The 10,305-nt window shown below is 38.9% G+C and overlaps 1 protein-coding gene across 1 annotated transcript; it reads left to right on the top strand.

Annotated features, from left to right (window-relative positions):
* Positions 1-1,153: 1,153 nt before the first annotated feature.
* On the top strand, positions 1,154-4,669 carry LOC123473625. The gene is made up of 7 exons (XM_045174631.1): positions 1,154-1,713; positions 1,866-2,004; positions 2,074-2,700; positions 2,761-3,373; positions 3,442-3,591; positions 3,657-3,800; positions 3,867-4,669. Exons 3-7 carry the CDS (start codon positions 2,074-2,076, stop codon positions 4,304-4,306), a joined length of 1,974 nt encoding a protein of 657 aa, XP_045030566.1. The 5' UTR covers positions 1,154-1,713; positions 1,866-2,004; the 3' UTR covers positions 4,307-4,669.
* The last annotated feature ends 5,636 nt before the right edge of the window (positions 4,670-10,305 follow it).

Below are 10,305 nucleotides of genomic sequence, written 5' to 3'. Positions count from 1 at the left end.
TTTCAGAAAGGAGTCACCCGGTAAAGCAACAGAAATTATCAAGGGAGTGGAAGTACGCTGTCTCTCTGTTCACGAAATCACTGTCGCCGAGAACTTCATTTTGAAATGTATTCAGAATTAGGCATTTGCAGATATCTGCGAGTCCTTACAAAATAGAAAGCCACATGGTAAACTGCTTTACGATATCGAAACACTAAAACCAATTTGGGATGCAAATGAGTAACTCATTCGAGTGACTGGAAGAGTAGGCCCGGCCTTAAAGAAGCTTCTCGTCGATCCTCCCATCCTTCTTCCATCAAACAAGAGGATTGTCGACATGATGATCCACTATCATCATGTTAAACGGAAGCATGATGGTGTCCAAAACAATCTGACTTTCTTACGAAACCATTTCTGGATTATTCGTGCGTGCCAACGGATAAAAAGTGTCATAGAAAAGTGCGTGAAGTGTCAACGAGTTCAATCGCGTCCCTTCAATGAAAAAACTACATCATGGCTTTAATTATGGCTTTAATTATGTAGACCGCCAGGGGCACTGTGAAGCAGAGCCCTTCTGGTGGCCGATATCGGCAATGGACGGTGTTCGTAAATTTCCCCTTGTAGAAAGCCGACGCCTTTTGTGTAACAGTCGAATTTCAATAAATCTGTGTTAGTGCCTGCCTAAATTCCTGTTTTTCACGACTTAACCTGCAGGTATTCGAGTAAAAGTATAATTTAAGGTTATAATATTCCTGTTAATTTGTTCCCGTTTTTTTTTTTTTTTTCTTTGCTAATGATCAAATTTGAAGATGTACCGAACTTCAGTATGAAAGATGGGTGATTGCGTAGCATTCATCTGTCTTGACAGGATAAAGAATGAAAAGGGGGTTGGAGTTTCAAGTGTTAATGGAAGTTACCAGGGCAATATATATATCTCATTGGAACAGCTATTTTTGGATGTGATCTGTTTTTTATTATTATTTTTCTTCTTTAATTTTGTATATAAACGAATCGGACTTTATTCGATAACAAAAAAAAAGACCAGACAATTTTCAAATTGCTCTGAATCCCTTAAAACTGAAGAATTTTGATGTCTATCAATTTCATTCTGCCTATTTTCGTTCCCCGAAAATATATGCCCCACCTAAAAATGAAATTCATTGCCATGTAGGGGAGACCGTTCCCAATTTGTACAGGTTCGGTTTTTCCCTATTTTCTCCCATACCCTTAGTGATATTCTATTTATTTTTTGACAGATGATTGTTCTTGTATCTATCCACTCCCTGTTTTTTTTTGGTATCCATACAGTGATTTTTGTTGAAGTTATAGGGATTACAATTTTTTGGGTGTTTTGGTCTCTACTGGGGTGACTTTGGACAGAGGTGTGTCCCACTTTAGATGTGGTCGAAAAATGTAAAAGTATCCTTTTTTAAATTTCGGGAAAATTTGTGTTGATAGCTTTTTATTTTATGACAATTTTCGGTAAAGTTTATTAAAGAAAACATTTGAAGTAAAAATTTTTCTTATCGTATAAGATTTAGATAGTGAATGTAGAAGAGGAGGTGGAGCTAAATTATATCGATAATTTGTTAATTGTTCTTTAGAATCGATTCTAGATGGATCCCCCGTTGATTGATTGTGTGTCGGATGTCATGGCTTCCTCAGCTACTGAAAGTCAAAGTTTAAATTTGATGAATGGTGAAATTTTCTTTGTCACAATCGACGTATCTACCGGTATTTTCTTTTTTAGTTTGTATAACAATAGTGTCTATTTTGTTATGAAATTGGAGCTTCTGTTTCATGAAGTAGGAATGTAAATTAATGGTTTATATTACCACGTGAGTTGAATGCTTGATATTTAGCTACCGAAATCTTTATTGTTTCAGATTCTTACACATTCTGGATTGCAGATTCGTTAACTGGAAGATATTTCGACGTAACCACTGCAGAATTATTTGTTTGCAATATGCCACCCATGTTTGATGAGGAGTTTAGTGATTGTCCTCGTACAATTTAAGTTTCAAAGTAGGTTATTCGAACAGTTTATATCTCCCATTAATTTTAAAAATACTACATGTCTATTATCATAATTAGATGCCGAGAAATTATGTCAGAAAAAGAACCAAACCCCCTCCATCTGAAGACTTGTTACGTATGGCAATTGGGGAGGTTCTGTCAGGCAAATCATCTATTAGAAAAGCCGCAGAGAAGTTCAATCTTTGTCATTCAAGTTTAGCGTACTACAGTAAAAGATTTGCTTCCTGTGGACTACTTCCCCCCCAAAAAGTGAAACGCAGTGAACACTCAACTCAAATTATCCCAGCAAAGTACGAAGCTGAATTGGCAGAATACTTGAAGAAATGTACACTGATTAAACATGGCCTTTCGCCAAACGAAACACGTGTTATTGCCTATTCATTTGCTACTGCAAATCGTATATCGACGCCACAGAATTGGTCAAAGCATGAAAAAGCTTCACAAGATTGGCTTTCTTTTTTTCTTAAACGCAACCCTACTTTGTCAATAAGAAAGCCAGAACAAACTAGCCAAGCCAGAGCAGCTGGGTTCAATAAGCCGGTTGTAGAAAATTTTTATGACAAGTTGGACTTTTTATTTAAAAAACATAAGTTCAAGCCTCATCAAATATGGAATGGAGACGAAACAAACACGCCAACTGTTGTGCAGCCTCCCAAAGTGATCGCATGTAAAGGAACTAAACAGGTAATTTTAATTAAATGTTGTAAGTGGAATTATCATATGTTTATGAATTTTTCTTTTCAGGTTCAGCAAACTGTGTCTGCTGAAAGGGGGACAAACGTTACCATGCTGGCTTTTATCAGTGCTTCCGGTACTACCGTACCACCAGTTTTCGTGTTCCCTAGGAAAAAATTATTGCCCCCTATGTATGAAAGTGGACCACTAGGATGCATTGGACTCGCACACGATTCTGGGTGGATGACTGGTCCAAATTTTTTCAAAGCTCTTCAGCATTTCCATGGCTACGTAAAATCATCCACAACAAACCCAGTGTTGCTTTTGTTAGACAACCATTCAAGTCACTTAGATTACCAGGCGGTATCTTTTGCAAAAGAAAATGGTATCGTCATACTAACTTTCCCGCCCCACTGTTCCCACGTATTACAGCCGTGTGACATAAGTGTATTTGGGCCATTTAAAAAAGCTTTTGGAAAAAATCAGAACGACTGGCTTCATACCCATCCTGGAGAAAGGATAGCAATTACAAATATTGCACAACTTTCAAATGGGCCGTTTCAATCAACTTTCACCCAAATCAATATTATTTCTGGATTTAAAGCAAGTGGAATTTTTCCCTTTAATCGATTCGCGATCCCTGAGTGGAGATATTTGCCATCCTTTGTTACGGAGAGGCCAGGTAAAGCTAATTATTTACTCTGTAGTTTTATGGTGTTATAATTTATCACGTTCATGTTTTTGCAAAAGCTCCAGAAGCAGATACGTCCTCGTCACTTAATGATTCTACAAATGATTCATCACAAATTCCACAGGAGAATGTAATACCGCTCAATCAATTGTGCCAAATGACACCATCTGCTCCACATGGAACTTCCTCTATTCATAACAATGGTTTTGGTAAGATGATCGTAAAAATGAAAACATTTTATACTTTACTCATTGTTGCTATTTTTTCTTCTTAGAGGTTGGTTGTTCTTTACCAGGGTCCTCTACACAAACCGATTCATCACATTTTACTCTGGAGAATACAAGATCACTTAATCAACTGACGCAAACGACACCACTTACTACACATGGAACCTCATCTATTCATACCAATTGTTTTGGTAAGATGAATGTAGAAATGATAACATTTCAAAATTTACTCATTCTTTTATTTTTTTAATTCATAGAGGTCGATGGTTCTTTACCAGGGTCCTTTACAGAAACCAATGCAACCGACGATTCACCACATGTTCCTCTGGAGAAGATTAGACCGCTCACCCAAGTGTGCCAAATGACTCCACTTGCTCCACGGAAAAGATCCAGCAATCGTTTAGGGAGTACTAGAATCATAACGGATACTCCAGAAAAAGACAAAATCGAAGAAGACCAAAGAAGGAAGGAGGAAAAAGAAAAAAAAAAGGAAGAAAGAGAAAGGAAAAAGTTGCTACCTCGGAATATTATGAAGCCATCAGCATCAGTCAGAAAACGGAAGAAAAGTGAAACACGTGAAAAGAAAAACAATGTATCGAATGATAGTGGTGAGGAATACGTACTGCCAATCAACATCAACCAACACAGAACTAGAGCTGGCCGACTTGTTCAGCGAAGGACAATTACGGATTTGTAAAAGTTTATGGTTCTGTCTTCAAATCAATTCATATGCCTCTCCCACATAATCTGTTCAAGCCATCTATCATGCCTTCCATTTCTTATCTTTATGCTCATAAATATTCGCAAATGTTCTTAAATTGAAGAAAACAAAGAAAATGTGATAAATTGATTAATGATTGTAAGAAAGCCGTTACTTTTTTACAGTATTGGTCCATCCTGTTCGTGGTTCAAGTAAATGAAAAAAACAAAGAAAATTTGATAATTTAGTTGATACTTGTTCCTCTTGTTGCTCAGCGTTCTCAGTTCATCAAAAAATAAAATGTGAAAACTGTTTGTGTTACATAATACCGCATTAAATATTCAAGTCAATACATTTTCGGTGAAAAACACAAAATTGTTATATTAAATGAATATAAACAAATATCAGTCAAACGCTAAGTAATCCTTTAGTTGTTCAGCGCGTCCCCTCTTTCAAATTGTATTCAACGCGAAGACAAACTCAAATTTTCGCGCTACGAATTGGACACTCCCACAACACGCCCACTTTTTGTATAAACTCACCCCTGTTTTCTGTACAATATGGCCCCCAAAAAACAGATTTGGGAAAACTGATGCTCCTAGGAAAGTTAAACAAGTAAAATTTTTTCCTTTTCAGACTTTATTCTATAATAGATGAGCTAGTTATTGACAATAGGGAAAAGTAAAAAAATATACAAGAATAGAAATAAATGAAGCAAAACGAGAAAAAAAATTTGCAAATTTTTGCCATGTTTTTTTTAAAAATAAATTAACAGCGAACTAGTTGACATAACGGATTAAAATTTTTACAACATGCGCGGACAATACATACAAACACACGGTAAAAGTTAAAAAAATTTAATACCATTTTATCTATTTTTTAGGACACTGTCTAACATGGGACAGTGTCCAAAGTGGGAACGGTCTCCCCTACTGTACTTTTATGAATAATATACCTACGTCGTTTCTTCAAAAATTTCTTTCTCTTTGTAGCCCAGCTATTTGTCCAAAAGGTATTCGTTAAATTTGAAAAATTGTGAATAGAAATTAGAACCCCGAAATTTTCGAAAACAGTAGGAAGTTCGTACATTCTCATATTTTTCGGGGTTGACAACCCCAAATACCCTTTTTAACAGTTACGTCATCAACCTTTTCAAGAGTAAGTAACAACAAACAAAGAAAAAATAAACTCCCATATTTATCTATATGTCTATGTTTTAAATACTGTCACGCAGTCTGGAATGTCGGTGCTTAAAACATCTGCTATGTGACCATGGTCCCAAAGATTAAAAGGTTCGACAAATGTTTGTAATATCAGTTCCCTGAACAATAGCTGGAAAGTAAGAATTCTTTGTAAGAACATGGTTTGTCAATCAGGCACATGGTATGATTTCTGGGTGAAGTATTATACAGTTGACATACTTGCAATTGCTTTTCAAAATTTCTATTGTTTCCTGAAAAAAAAAGAAGATTTTAACAGGAATTGGAGGTAATTTAAAGTAAAAAATGTTTGTTTATACCATCGGGGTTGATTGTTAATTTTGGGCAAGGCTTTTACATTTCTGACAGAGCCAAACAGTTAACCATCAAACAAACAGTTTTTTTCAGGCCAAAATTAACATGCTATGGAACTATAAAGGCACTTATAGTACTGGACAACATCCCAGTTAGCCTGCGGCTTTAGATTTTTTTTTCACTCAATTTAATTAAATCAATTAATTTCATTTACTTCAATCAGATTCTAAACACATTGTTATATTTAAAATGCTAGTTTTTTATTCCCCATCGTGGTTAGTTTCCCATTAGCCAATACAAATTAACCATTCGTCGGGAATTTGTTCAACTAAATGCAAACGTGATTTTTAAAAAGGGCTGAAAGGCCGAGCCTTAGCCGTATAGGGCTCATGGTGTATTAATATGGTGGAGCAACTATTGCTTGGAATCGGCTATCTCGGATGAAGCCATTGATCGCCACTGATCAGCGCTGCCTGGTGGACAGTTGGGTTAACTATGAGCTATAAGCCCCTCCCCCTGAATGCTCTCAAAGGTTTGAAAATTTTCTAAGTCCGATTGCACATTGTTTGTGTACTTTTAATAGCCTATAATAGCCTATTTTGATTGTTTTTCGACTGAGTTGATTTGTATTATATTACAATTATATGAAAGAACCAAAAAATATGAAATTTAATTGTAAAAAAAGAAATTAAATTGAGATTTACATCACTTTGTATTTACATCCTTTAAATGCATCCTTAAATGCTTTGTTGAGGTTACATTCCACAACCAACTATTATAGCTTGGGTTGCTGAAAACCAAGGTGGAGTTTTAGGTCTGAGGAGATCGTCGTTTGTAGGACGTCGACACAGAACAAAGAGACTCAGTGGCTGTGGTTTGCGCATTCTGACTGTGTGTGTTTTAAGACGAGGATGGATCGTTCCTTCTCTAGCTGTTGCTAAGATTGAATACAAGTGTTACCAAACTGGACTTTATGTAAGCATTACTTATCCACTTGATAATTGTTTGTTACATTCTGTGTGATGCCACTAGATAGAGTAAATGAGTTCGTTGAGAACTCCAACAGGTTATGGGCCCAGTTGACGATTCTTTTATTATTATTTACTCTCTAGAATGGCTACTAACTTCTCATTAGAGGTGATTAAGCACACAAGAAAGTTTGATGGTAAAGAATTTACCACTTGGAAACACAACATGGAGATGATGTTCTATCTGAAGAACTTGAAACCAATTGTTGAGGTATTGTACCCAATCGTTTATACGTTGGAAGAGAATTATTAAACATTCTAATGTCTGCCTTTGTTCTTTGTCAATATTGATAGGGTGAGCATCAACTTCCACCCGAACAATTTGAACAAAATGTAGTAAATCCTATGCTTGTCAATGGTGACGAGATAGATGAATGGAAAATGAGAGATTGCTATGCAAGATTCCTCATCTTTAATAGTTGCGACGAAGTCAGAAAACTCGCACTACTTAATAGCAGAACTAGCCACGAAATGTGGACTAGATTGGAGACTCAATATTTACAGCGTGCAGCTGATAACAAGCATCTATTACATCGAGATTTTCTCAATCTACGGCCTACATCCGGTCAAGACATCATGATTCACATCACTGCTTTAGAATCAATGGCGACTGAACTCAACGATCTAGGTGTGAACATCACTGAACATGATTTAATTACCACTATCATGTGTAGTCTTCCTGCAAGATTTGGATATCTCTCATCGTCATGGGACAATGTACCCAACAACGAAAGAACGATGGACGCTCTACGAGCTAGAGTTGTTTCTGAGCAAAGACGAATTGATGTCAGGCGAATTGAAGAAGAAGCAAGCCGTACTCCTGCTATTACCATCGAAAACAATGCTCTACAAGCATCTGCGAGTCAAAGAGGATCTGGCAGGTTCCGTGGTGGTCGCGGTCGTGGTAGTGGTCCACCACGGGATACGATCAATAGAGACCACGCAAAGTGTACCTATTGTGGAAAATCGAGACACTACGAATTTGAAGGCCGACTACGCCTTGCTAACCAAGGAGAGAAGCAGCCCACACAGCCTAAAAGACCCAATAACGATGAAGATGGAACTGGCTCTCAGCGACGAGTTGATTTCTCCCTCATTTCAGTCTGCTGTTTGTCTGCTATCGAGCATGATGCTATTGTTCTAGATTCAGGTGCAACGAGACACATGAGTGGAGAACGATCGTTCTTCGTGGAACTGAGTGACATCACACCAGGTAGCTGGCCAATCAATGGGATTGGTGGTAAACTCCTTCATGCCATTGGAATCGGAACCATCAAATTGACTACCTGTGTGAATGGAGTAACCGTTAATGGAGAACTGAAGAATGTGCTATACGTCCCAGGTTTGGGGGTGACTCTGATCTCGATTGCTTGCCTTTCTATCAGTGGGTACTCTGTGTCTTTCTCAGGCTTGAATGCCACTGTGGTTCGAGATAGCACAACCATCATGACTGCGTCCAGATCAGGTGAAACCCTCTACAAGGTGAATGCAGTTGTCGTCACGCATTCAGAATCAGCTATGGCCGCCTACACCTGTCAAACTACAATCAACGTATGGCACGAACGCCTTGGCCATGCAAATAGAAGAACCATTCAACGTATGGTTTCTGGGATCGGAGTCTTGGGAATGCTTATTACACCAGGATCCAGTACCCTAAATGAATGCTGTCATGGCTGTGAATTGGGCAAAATGCACAAGCTTCCATTCACCAAGAGCAACACTGTCTACCGCAATGTCGGTGATTGTATTGTATCAGATCTTGTTGGCCCAATGCAAGTTGATTCGGTTGGAGGAGCACGTTTTTATGTTCTTTTTAAGGACGTGTACAGCAAGTATAAGACTGTGTATTTTCTCAAACACAAATCTGAGACTGCCGACTGTTTTCTTGATTATGTGAAGACTGTTTTCATCGCCACTGGCCGGCGAGTTCATCTACTACGCTGTGATGGTGAGACAGAATACATCAACAATTATCTGAAGAATGAATTGGCGACGTTGGGGATACAACTGCAAACTAGCGCTACGTATACGCCCGAACAAAATGGTATAGCTGAACGGGATCATCGATCTACCGTCGAATCTGCAAGGAGCCAGATGCATGCTAAAGAAATCCCACTGAAATTGTGGGCTGAGGCAATCAACTACTCTGTGTATGTTTTGAACCGGACAATATCGAAGTCTGAAACTGTTACTCCGTACCAGCGGTGGTTTGGAAAAGCACCGGATATTTCGAATCTTCGAGTTTTTGGATCGGTGGCCTATTTCTTTACACCTGATGTTCTACGTCAGAAACTCGACCCTAAGGCAACAAAGGGCGCCTATGTCGGTGAAAGCGAGGAACAGAAGGTGAGCCGTATATTTGTTGAAGCTACTGGACGGACTCATATATCACGGCATGTTAAAGTCTATGAAAATTTGCCATATTGGTCCGTAACTCCGTTGGGAAATCAAATCCAAACTACGACACCAAATGTACCTGTGTCCGACGCCAGTACTTCTGAGGATGCTTTCAGTCCTGAATCCAACGATACACCGGTCATCACTCAGCAACTTGATCGTCCTGCAGCTGTACCCGTTCGGAAATCTCTTCGTGGATTGGTCCCAAAGAAACTGTTTCCAATAGAGATGGAAGGTGCCTACGCCGTTCATCAATCGCCTGATGTGTCCATGTCAGCTTTCATCTCCATGGCTTTTAAGGCGATTTCTTTGTTTTACGAACCAAAAACGTTTACAGAAGCTATGAGTGGAACTGAGGGTGATTTTTGGCGCAAGGCTGCTGATCATGAAATGGAGGCGTATATCAAGAATCAGACATGGACCCTCGTACCTCTCCCTCCAGGTCGTACATGTATTCCTAGTGGCTGGGATTTTAAACTAAAAACGGACAAACTTGGATTGCCGTGTCGTCGCAAGGCGCTTTTTTTTGCTAAAGGCTACCGCCAGGTGAAAGGTGTTGACTATCAGGAATCGTTCGCACCATTTTTACGATATGATTCACTTCGTGTCATCATCGCCATTGCTGCTGCGCGTGATCTGGAACTCATTCAACTTGATGTTACCACTGCCTTCCTCAACGGACTCATTGATGAAGTTGTTTTCATCGCTCAACCTGAAGGCTATGTTGTTCCTGGGCGTGAACTTGAAGTTTGCCGATTAAATAAAGGCATATATGGGATTTGCCAGGCGTCACGCATTTGGAACAAAACTCTTCACGAGGCCCTCATCAACTATGGTCTCATTCAGAGCACCACTTACCCTTGTGTCTATTACCACATCACCCTTACCAGCTTTCTCATCATTGCAGTTTGGGTCGAAGATGGCCTAGTAGCTGGCAGTTCGCAACTGCTCCTTGATACCTTGGTCTCCTATCTCAACCTGAAGTTTGAAATCACCGCAGTACCGGCTGATATATTTGTTGGCATTGTACTCACTCGTAATCGCGCCAAGCGCCAGA

This window comes from Daphnia magna, linkage group LG6 (genome assembly GCF_020631705.1).
Source record: "Daphnia magna isolate NIES linkage group LG6, ASM2063170v1.1, whole genome shotgun sequence".
Taxonomy (NCBI): Eukaryota; Metazoa; Arthropoda; class Branchiopoda; order Diplostraca; family Daphniidae; genus Daphnia; species Daphnia magna.
The sequence above is the reverse complement of the archived record's forward strand: the minus strand, read 5'-3'. Positions and strand labels throughout refer to the sequence as shown.

Excerpts from the sequence above, each read along its gene's own strand:
- LOC123473625 (XM_045174631.1), top strand. The coding sequence starts at position 2,074 with ATGCCGAGAAATTATGTCAGAAAAAGAACCAAACCCCCTCCATCTGAA. Across the intron at positions 3,374-3,441 it reads CTTTGTTACGGAGAGGCCAG|CTCCAGAAGCAGATACGTCC; the intron begins GTAAAGCTAATT and ends TTTTTGCAAAAG. Across the intron at positions 3,592-3,656 it reads TATTCATAACAATGGTTTTG|AGGTTGGTTGTTCTTTACCA; the intron begins GTAAGATGATCG and ends TTTTCTTCTTAG.